The sequence below is a fragment of the Zosterops lateralis genome (genome assembly GCF_965231275.1).
Source record: "Zosterops lateralis genome assembly, chromosome: 1".
NCBI lineage: Eukaryota > Metazoa > Chordata > Aves > Passeriformes > Zosteropidae > Zosterops > Zosterops lateralis.
In genome coordinates, this window is record NC_139762.1 from 33,706,594 (window position 1) to 33,717,089 (window position 10,496).

General features: G+C 42.8%; 1 protein-coding gene across 1 annotated transcript; it reads left to right on the plus strand.

Moving 5' to 3' along the window:
* Positions 1-401: 401 nt before the first annotated feature.
* Positions 402-9,904, plus strand: NPY (neuropeptide Y). Its single transcript, XM_083875990.1, has 4 exons — positions 402-464; positions 660-847; positions 6,025-6,105; positions 9,271-9,904. Exons 2-4 carry the CDS (start codon positions 660-662, stop codon positions 9,293-9,295), a joined length of 294 nt encoding a protein of 97 aa, XP_083732116.1. The 5' UTR covers positions 402-464; the 3' UTR covers positions 9,296-9,904.
* The last annotated feature ends 592 nt before the right edge of the window (positions 9,905-10,496 follow it).

Here is a 10,496-nt window from a genome sequence, read left to right on the forward strand (position 1 = left end):
CAGCAGCAGCACTGTTACAAGGCTCCAGCCTGGGGCCCCTCCAGTGCCGCAGGTGCGGGGCGGGCTCGCCCCAGAGCTCCCTTTCCCCAGGACCTCGGGCACCGGCAGCTCGGCGGCTCCACGGCAGCCAGGCTCCCACGGGCTGTCCGGGACACTCGGGGAAGGGCGCACATCCCGAGAGCACATCCCGGGGGGGGGGTTCCCGGGGCGGCGGGGGCGGTGCGGGGCTGGGCAGTGCCCGCCCGCTCGGAGCGCCCGGCCCCGCCCGGGGCAGGGGCAGGGGCAGGGGCAGGCGGAGCGGGGCGGGGGGGACCGGAGCCGGCGAGGCGTGATCGCCCGAGGCCCCTCCTGCGTGCCGGGGAAGCCTTAAAGCAGCCGGGCGAGGCGCGGAGCCCGCACTCGGGAGCCCCGACGCACGGGCAGAGCGCCGAGCCAGCCCAGAGCGCTCCGCTGCTGCCGCCGCCGTGAGTGCCCGACGGGCGGGACCGGGACGGGGACGGGGACAGGGACAGCGATGGGAATGGGGACAGGGATGGGGATGGGGACGGGGACGCGGGGCTGTCCGGGCCGCTCAGGGGCTGCACTGGGGCGGCCGCGCTGCTCCCGCCGTCGGGGCAGGTGCTGACGGCAGCTCTCGTCCATCCCGCCCCGCCGTGCAGATGCAGGGCACCGTGAGGCTGTGGGTGTCGGTGCTGACTTTCGCCCTGTCGCTGCTGGTCTGCCTGGGGACGCTGGCAGAGGCGTACCCCTCCAAACCGGACAGCCCCGGCGAGGACGCCCCCGCAGAGGACATGGCCAGATACTACTCGGCGCTGAGGCACTACATCAACCTCATCACCAGGCAGAGGTAGGCACAGCGGGACGGATATAGGCAGACATCTCCCTTTCCCGCTCCCCGGGCTGACTTTTCCCTTGGCGAGGCTCAGGGGAGGGAGGTGGGCTGCCCCCTCACACTGGGTGTCTCTCGTTGCTTTCCCTAAGGACACGGAGAAAGACGTGGTGCACAGGTTTCGTTTAGAGAGTGATGCCCGTGAAACCCTGAGTTGCCGGCGGGTCCGGAGCTGAATTTCCAGCGCCCAAGTTGGCAGAAGGGGCAGGGGTGTCAGTGCTGCCTCTGCTCTCTCGGCCTCTTCCTGCTGTGGTGCAGACAGGCTGGCGGGCAGGAGCATCACCAGGGCAGCGTGCACCGGGAGAGCCCCCAAAAAGGGAAAGATAACTAACGTGGGAGCTGCCGAGAGCTGGACAGGGCACTAGGAGCAGTTTCCCACTTCTGTTGCTACCACTGAGTCCAGTGAAGATTTTGGTGAGAAAAAGTACCCACTGTGGAGATGTAGTAGTCCAGATGCTTTGTGGTTTTTAGGCTACTTCATGCACCTCTGAGTGCCAAAAATCCTGCTAGTTCTAACAAAAACCTCTCTCCCTAAAGAGAACTCAAGCTCAATCTGAAGAAGTGTGAACCCAAGCCTACGTGGCCCTAAACTGGCTTTCTGGCTTGACTGTGCTTGTTAAAGTACAGGAAAAGGCTCAGTCTGAAAAAAAAAGGGAAAGTTATTATAAATAATCCTTTTCTTTGATAAAAAAAAAATTGTCCAGTTAGGCTGTGTGATTCATAGAAGTTTCTGCAGAGATCCCACAACAGTGTGTGACCCAGAAGAGCTTTGACATATTTATCTATTTGTTTACTATCCCAACCAGATGAGAGGTCTAAAATTAGGCTTTCATTTGTCCCCCTAGAAGTCTGAAGAATTAAATTAGAAGAGTGGCTATCATGTAACAGAGCTTTCCCAGCAAGCCCATAACATTGTCTGCCAGAGCACTAAGAGCACAAGACAGATGAAGGGGCTGATAGAAATACAGTTCTTCAGTCCTGAACTTTTAAAGCAATATTCACAGCTGGTTCATGTGTGAGGCATGCTTCTGTGTGGCAGTCTGTGCTCAAATAACCTTCTGTCTAAAATAATCCAATCCTCAAATTCTGCCTCTGCTGCTGTTTTCTCTTGCATGCAGTAGGATCTCCAGGCTGGTGTCTCATCCCTTCTTTTCTTTCTTTCCTCTCCCATTTCAAATGTGGCTCCTGTCCAAAGCCAAGCCATACTTAAAAACAAAAAATCCCAAATCCAAACCCATCCCAGAGACCCCCACCCTTTCTCTGTTCAGCCTTCACTTCTGGTATGTGCTTGCTTTAATTTTGACTGTGTAGCTTTTATCCAGATTTTATGAGTTGTAAGTACACAACTCAGACACTGAAACAAGTTTTATTCTTTAGCGTGAATTTGGGGTCTGAAATGAACTAAAATAGTTACTGTTTCTGATGGATAAAATTTAAATTTTGTTCTTTAGATTTTCCTCATATTTCCTACCTACCCTTGTATTTAAAGGAACAGAGTTGACCTGGAAGTACAAGAAAGTTAGCCGAGAAAAGCACTACAATGACAACTTTGTGATACACATTTAAAAGTTGACTGCACAGGTTAACTAAAAAACCAAAAAGGTGTGCTGTTTTCACTGTGGTGAATTAACAGTCCAGAAATAAAGCAATTGCCACCTCCATTTGGAAAGCTTAACTGAGCTCCTGGAGGTTTCCTGTCCTGGCAGTGCTGCAGTCACTTGCAAAATGAATCGATAACTTTTGAAGCGTTTTGGACCGGTCTAAGGATGATTGGTCTATTTCAGCAGATGTGCTCAAAGTTTTCTCTCTTCTTACAGATATTTATCTCTGATTTTTGTGCATGATACTGCTTGGGAGCCCTGTGACAGGGGGAAGATGTGATCCAGGGGCTCACCCTGCTTCTTCTGTGGGTGAGCAAGCTGTGCTCAGCATCTCACCCACCCTGGTGCCTGTAGCTGGTGAGGAAGCAGTAAGAACATGTTGGCAAAGGAGGAGATGAGGAGATTGACGTGTTTTTTTTCTTCAGGTTCATCTGCCCTGCCTTGCTTGATGTTTTTGTGATTATGAATAGCAGCACCCCCCAACACCCCTCCCCATCCTGGCTCATCTTTCTGCCTTGTGCTTCTGACCTGACTCAAGTCTTTGAGTGCCATTTCTCTCTGAACTTCAGTGACCCACAGGGTCTTCACCTGAGCTCCAGGAGCTTCTTCTGTCCAGACCATCCTTCTCTTCTTGCATTTAGACCTTGTCCGTCTGTCTGTTTGCTCTCTCTCTCTTTTGAAATTCTTTTTCAGATACCTCTCAGCTTTAGACACCAGTGCCTGTCAGCTTGAATACCTCTTTGAGGTTACCTGAGGTAAACAGGTGCTTGTACAGTGCAGGTCATGAGACTTGTTTCAGGCTCCTTGTTTCTGATGAGATCCCTTGTTCCTTATGTTCCAGGTCTTTATAACCGAAAAGAGAGTCCAGCACAGATGCAGATTCTTGCTCTACAGATGTTTGTGTGTCTTTGGATTAGTTCCACCTTCATTTCCTGAACTGTCCTGTGGTCCTTCCCTCATGCCTCTCTACCACACTGTTCAGGAAGCTTTATTCAGAGTCCTTCTTTACTTGAATCACTCATCCTCCTCCTGCTACTTGCTGCTACCTGTGCTCCCTCTTGCTAACAAACTATCTTCTTTCCTTGTCACTTGCAGCTTCTCCATAGATCTGTGGCTCTTCTGTGCTGTAGCAAAGCAGTCAGGCCATTCCTGCTGGAAATGGCTTGAACTATAGGCAGGGCAGAGAGTATATTAAAGTGTGTATGACTTGGACAATTATGTCAACACCCTTTAATGGGCAAGGGAGCAGATCTCCCTTTGCTTTGGTTTCTTGACAGTTTTCTGAATCAGACCCACAGATGCTTCTGAGATGACTCAGCCGGTGTTGCCAGCTTTGGACATTGATGGGATTTGAGTCTGAACTCCCAAGTTTCCATAGAAAGCTTTGAGATTTTGCTGAGCCTGACATACTGTGTCGTTATTCAGAATAAGTATGTTTACTCCTTAAATCTCTTTGACTTCAACTGGAGCTGTGGCTTATTAGCCTGCCCCAAAGTAGGCCTTGATGTCTCAAATGGAGTATAAAAACTGACCAGGTGTTTTCACCTGCCTTGCAATCATTTAACTTTTAAACCAGCCATGATTTTTGATAAACTCGTATCTCAGAGCAAGGAGCAAGGCACAAAGCAGCTGGAGCAAAGACATCTCAAGACATTTGCATCAGGAAAAAGAGATAGACTCTGTCTGTGACCCCTATTTAGTAAGTCAGTAGCATGGGTGTTTCCCAGGGGCACAATGGCAGGCTAGACAGGAGACTGACAGAGGAAGAATGGATGTCCTTTGGGCAGCCCAGTTGGTTGCAGTCAGTGAACACCTTGTGTGCAGCTTTGCTGTGTGAGGAGGTGGTGGGTCCATCCAGCACAGGTAGTGGCATGGAGTAGCTGAAGGATGATGAAGGAACTCAAATAAAATATATCTCCCCGATGTAGTGGTCCTCATTATTTGACTGGATCTCTGCACTCTGGGTGGTTGCTACCTATTTCTTATTCAAGAAAAACTTCCTGAGAGATTAGTGGGAGTTTTGTCCAAGTGTGAGCTGCTAGAGCAAGTTTTGATTTGTTAAATCAGTTTCTTCAACATAAAGAAAATTAGCTTCCTCCTCAGTGGAAGTCCAGGTCACATCCATATTAATCAGAGCAGGGAACTAGAAAGAAAGAAATCCCTTTGTGGTGATGGAGTGTAAGGTATTTGATTCAGCATCATGCCTGATTGCACTATTGTAATAGCATTTTACTGTGTCTGGCTGGTTCTTTTCAAATACCTGCTTTCAGTCAGCTCATATTAAGAAATTTAACTTTCTGAAACTGATGCTTTATCTTTCTGGAGCACAGGTGATGCACTAAAATGATTAAAGCAATGTAAAAATACAAAGAGTTAAAAAAAGGATTGAAAAGTGAGATATGTTTGCATTTTTAAGGAAGTTGTGCAATCAACAGTTAAAACCATTGAATTTTTAAAATATAGGTCGGGAAGGTTTAGTGGTTTTAATTTTTATTTGCTAATTTAAACCACTGGAATCACTGAGGCCACTGGAGAAACATCATGATAGAAATGGATAAAATGTAAGTCCTTAACTACACCTTTGATTTCTATAAAATCAGAATTTCACTCAAGCAGCATTCACAAAAGCTGCTAATGTACTTTGTGATTCAGAATGAAATTGCATACACAAATTAAACTGTGATCTTAATTCTTTCCAACCAAGGGAGCATTTGCTCATAGTTATCACTCTTAGGCTATGAATTCTTGTAGTGATGAAATGCCTGCCAAGCAGGCTTCTCATTGCCACTTCTGTTTTCCCAGGAAGAGATCGAATTCCTTCCCAAGTAATGGAAATTGCAGTACTTTTAATTGTTGAGTGATGTACTGTATTCAGGATTTAGAAAAAAAAAGGCAAATAGAAAGCCAGCTGCTGTGTATATATCAGACAAAGGTAGCCCCTGATATCCTGTCTAGTTGAAAGAGAACTCTGAAAGAGCAAGTTTTCATTCTCATAGCCACATAGTTCAAGGTGATTACCTTGGGACAGCTCACTGTTTGCAAACTAATGTGCTGTTTTGTGTTGGGCAGCCCCAAATGTGCTGGCTATCTTAAAAAATCTTGCAAAATTTCTGATGAAGGTAAGTATCATCTAAACCAATGAGAAAGTTCATGGGATGATGGAACTGGGTTTGCAGGCAAGAACGACGTGCTTGGAACTCAAATCATGCACAGCTTCTTCCCTCTTTCTCCACGCTCTCATCAGTAAGGTGTAAGACCCTAGAATATCCAGGAGCAGCCATCAAATTGAGAAATATTCAGAGTTTCTCAATATTATAATGTAAAATAATTATGGAAAAATGTAGAAATGGAAATAAAATAAGAATTAACATTTACTCATACAGCTAAGTCAAATTAAAATTCTTGCTGTTAAATGGTATTTATGTCTGCTCAGTTTTGGTTTTTTTTCTGAAAAAAAATCACTAGTGGTTCTGTGCTCAGTCTTTGTAAAAAGTGACATATACAAAAATATAACTTCTAAAAATTTTTCCTCAGATACGGAAAGAGATCAAGTCCAGATACACTGATCTCAGACCTCTTGTTGAGGGAAAGCACAGAAAACATTCCTAGATCCAGGTATGTATGAAGAGCTTATTTGTATTTAACAGTCTCATTTGTTATAAATAAATATTTTTCACAGGGAGAAAACATGCCACCAACAGCTGGTTAATCATGTCCTTAAAACAAAAAATCTTTGATTCCTTTTTTTTTTTTTTTTTTTTTTTTAAGAGATAGCACCATCTATGAATGCAAGAAGTGCCTTACCAGGTATGATGCAGTCCAAACTCTTCATTTCCTGATTTTGGGAGCAGATCATACCTTTGGTACTGTATATACCAATTGTATTCAGAAGAAAGGAAGCACTCCCACAACACTTACCCCATTATGGGCATTTTTACATAGAATTGTATTCCTGTGTCTGATGATGATTCCATACATTTACAGCTCCAAAGATGGCATATTGCTACTTATTTGCTGCTCACACAAGTTGAATTTTTTCCTCTAAAGATGTATAAGTGATAAATATGCACCTATATTATTAACTCATGCTCAAATGCACAATGGTGACTTGTCTTTAAAATACAGTATTTCACATCTTTTTTTATCTAATATTTTACAAAGGGAGAAAAGGCATTTATATTTCCATTTGCACTTGGCTAAAGTAACAGTGGTGTTTCAAACAACACTGGGGTTTCAAATGTACATAATGTATTTATCTAGTTAGTAATGACACTTTAGCCATAATGTAAGATACTGTAGTAGTGACTGCAATTTACACAGCTGAAAAGTAAGTATGTTGAATAGGTGGGTTGCAAGGGGAGTTTTGTCTCATGAGGGAAAATGGTTTTACTCACAATCCAACATGAATGAGCTCGGTTTAAGCCTTTACTGATTGTCTGAAGTTTGCTGGCAATACTTCTACTGCAGAGATAAATGTTTTATGCAGTTGTCTTCTCGGGAGTCTACAAGCAAGTGCTCTGCAGAGGCTCAACTAGACTAGTTGAGTACTTAAACATAATAGCCTGTAGCATTGAATTTAGAACATGATCTTGACACTGAAAGGTGACCCAAAATTCCTACTGCCACCCAGGCAGGTTGCCCATGAGACCTGCAGTTCTGCGTGTAGGGAGAGCATTGTCTGATGGTTTGATGACTAACCACAGCTGTGGGGATGCAATTTTCTCTGCAGATGCTTATCTGAAAAACTGCATGGAGTGCAGTGAAATGTATTAAACTATTTTGTGTTTGGTAATGACAAGGGAGAGCCCTCACATAATGGGAAATTTCCACTGTCTTGAATTTGAGGCAACACACAGGGTAGTTAGTACTCATACTCTCTAATATATCTCCCTAATAGTCTAATACTCTCTGTAATTTTCACCCCTTCATCACAAAACTTTATGATTATTATTATTGTTTCAATAATGCTATTTATAACACACCAGGGAGCAAAAATTCATGAGCAAAATAACCAACTAGTCTGCAGTTAAGATCAAGAATTGATGAGAAGCAGATTTTTATTTCATACCCCCTGTAACAGCACTTTAAACTGAGTATGGTATTTTTCACTCATCGCTGACAGTTATGGGAGTACTGGGGACAATGATGCCTAGTTTCCTATGGATATGTTTTCTAGGATAAAACTCTGTATGGATTCTGAGGCCCACTCCAACTTTTTCCTCCATGTGAGGACACAATTAAATTTTCTTTCTATCCAGTCCTGTGTTTCACGGCACATTGGGAGCTAAATATCTCTAAAATCAGTGTACTCTCCCTGACTTGATTGAAATTGTCCCAAGGGTGTGAAGGCTGGGGGGGAAGTTAGGAGAGGCACACAGGGCTAGACAGCTGGACACACAACACGGCTGCCCAAGCCATCCTCCTGGAGATGGCAAGCCAGGCTGAACGAATGAAAGACAGGCTGCTGTTATTCCAACCTTAAATTAAGTAAATGTTTTAGAAATAGTTACACAAAAAGCTAGTTATGGAGCAGATGTAATTTGCACTCAATGAATCAGAGAGAGATACCTCATGAGTTCTTGGGAGCTGAACTTTGTAACTAAACACTGAGATAATGATAAAAAACTTAATTGTATTCAGCTTGACAGGCCTGGTTTGACATTTCATTTTGCTGACTAAAATACACCCCAAAGGATGTTGTAGTCTGGATGTATATCTGACCATAGGAAGAAAGTTTAGAGAGATTCTTTTAGAAACTGATTACAAAATAGAAGTTAAAGATTAAAAAAAAGGATGTGCCTTGACCTGAGTGCAAGTAAGTTCTTGTGACAGAAATGTGTCACATGGCATGTTTCTGATTTTATCTGTCTTGTGGAGTGATGAGAGTGTTTAAAACTCAGAAATATGATGTATATCTCCTGATGCTGCCTCTTTAAAAATTAGTATTTATCTAGGTTGCCTCTGCAGTCAATCAGAAGAATGGGTAACTCCAGAATGAGCTTTCCTTCCTAATATGGGCAGGGTCTCAGTTGCCCTGTAAGGTGTCCGTGTCTCTCCAGTATCTGTGGAGGCAGATTAGATATTTAATCAAGACTTGATGTGCTGCTTTTAGATGGGAAAAATTATGGCAAATGCATTTCTCCTGATCTTTTTCCATGTTCTCCTACTTATTAACTTTCCTCCTGTGTAGACAAAACATCTGTTTGCTAGCAGAGGATTTCTGGATAAAATCCTGCCTTCAGCACCCCTTTCAATACATTTTAAATATTTGAATGTTGAGCAGAGGAATACCACAATAATACTTTAGGATGGTGACTTTGAACTTGGGGTTTTTGAAGGTGCTTACAGCATGATGTGATTTTGTTTGGCTCAGTGAATTCTCTTTGGAAGTTGCTTACTCCTGAGTTAGAGTGAAAAATATATCTTTAAGAAATTTGTATTTCAACATATCATAGTTTTCTAGCTTAATTTCTCTAAGTGCTATTTAATGGTGTAAGGCAGCTTTGTAGCTAGGTCTCAACCATGTAAAATGCAGCACCAGGGTAGCAGGATGTACAGGCAAGTTCTGGTACCAAAGTATAGATTTTTGCAATTGATAATGCATCTGTTTTTGTTGGAGCCACATGTACAATCTTCAGCTGCAAATATGCATATGTATTTTTCATCACTGCTATTAACAAATGTTTTAGGCAGTTTTAACATTTTCAGAGGGGAATTTTTTCAGAGGGGTCTTTAATATGTTTAATAATGTGGTTTTTTCATTCATGATATGTGTTGCAGGTATGAAGACCCTTCGATGTGGTGAGGGATTTTGAGCACACCTTCAAAACTTTTCCTAGTTTTAAGTTCCTACTCCACACCTCTGAAGCAAATCATAGTGTCCTCCCCAGTGCATGCAGTCATTGTACCGAATTCTGTAGAGTTTCTCTCCTTCATCATATTTGTATATGCCTTTATTTAAATAAATTATTTGTGCATTCTAAAATATAACATATTAAATGAAAACAAACAACCATGTCATTGGTATAACAAAGCTTTGTTTTAAACTATTAAAACTGAATTATAACTTCCCTGTAGTGTGAAGTAGTGTGGACAACAATGGTGTCACAGTTATTACAGTAATTACTGTGCAAAGTAAGATAAAGACTTTTATTGTGCCCTCAGACTCAGCTCAAAACTGTTTAAAATAATTGATCACAGAGTGCATAACTTAAGAAGACACTGTTCTGAGAGGTGATTTTTCAGAATGGCCATCGTAAAAACTTATTTAGTGCTTACCTTGGTAAATGTAATAAAGTTAATGACATTTTTGAAATGCAAAGGAATAAGTCATTGCTTAATTCTGCTAACTCCTTGAAACTGGTTTGGTGCTTGGCTGTAAGCCTGAACTAGTAATTTTAAATGAAACAGATGTAACATCTTTGTTTTGGCAATATGCAAAATAGCAGAAAATAACATATAAAGTAACTCAGAAACCAAGACAAGACTGCAATTATTTGTGCCAGAAAAGAGACATCTAACATTGCCTAAGGCCTTGTAAAGAAACACTGATAAATCCCAACCCTTTCCCTCCAACTTTCCCTCCAAACCACTCCCATTTGGAATTATTAATGGTTTCTGTTTGTACCATAAGGAGATCCACGGAACAGGGACAAGGCAAACCATCTACAGGTTTACATTTTCTTATTTTTGGATTTTATAAAATTACTCTCTAGCCTGCTGGGGGTCTTAGGCACACTTGAAGTTTTTACTCAAAGTATTATAAGGATGGCAGCACCTTCCCCTTGTTCTTAAGTGGTTCTAGTTCACAGATGTGTGTCTTTGTGTATGGTCAGGACCAAACTGTGCCTGACACAAATGCTGGTCCCTGGTTCCTGATATACCACTTCTTTTCTTTGCATACTGTGACTAAACAGTGCATAATAAAGCATATAAAGAAGTTCCTAACTGGAGAAGAATCAGTGTGAAGGTTTAATCTATTTAGATGTCCTTCCCACTCCTCAAAT

What these genes read in the sequence shown, in the direction of transcription:
- NPY (XM_083875990.1), top strand. Translation starts at nt 660, where the DNA reads ATGCAGGGCACCGTGAGGCTGTGGGTGTCGGTGCTGACTTTCGCCCTG. An exon ending in AACCTCATCACCAGGCAGAG is followed by an intron (nt 848 to 6,024) that starts GTAGGCACAGCG and finishes ATTTTTCCTCAG; the next exon opens with ATACGGAAAGAGATCAAGTC. An exon ending in GAAAACATTCCTAGATCCAG is followed by an intron (nt 6,106 to 9,270) that starts GTATGTATGAAG and finishes TATGTGTTGCAG; the next exon opens with GTATGAAGACCCTTCGATGT.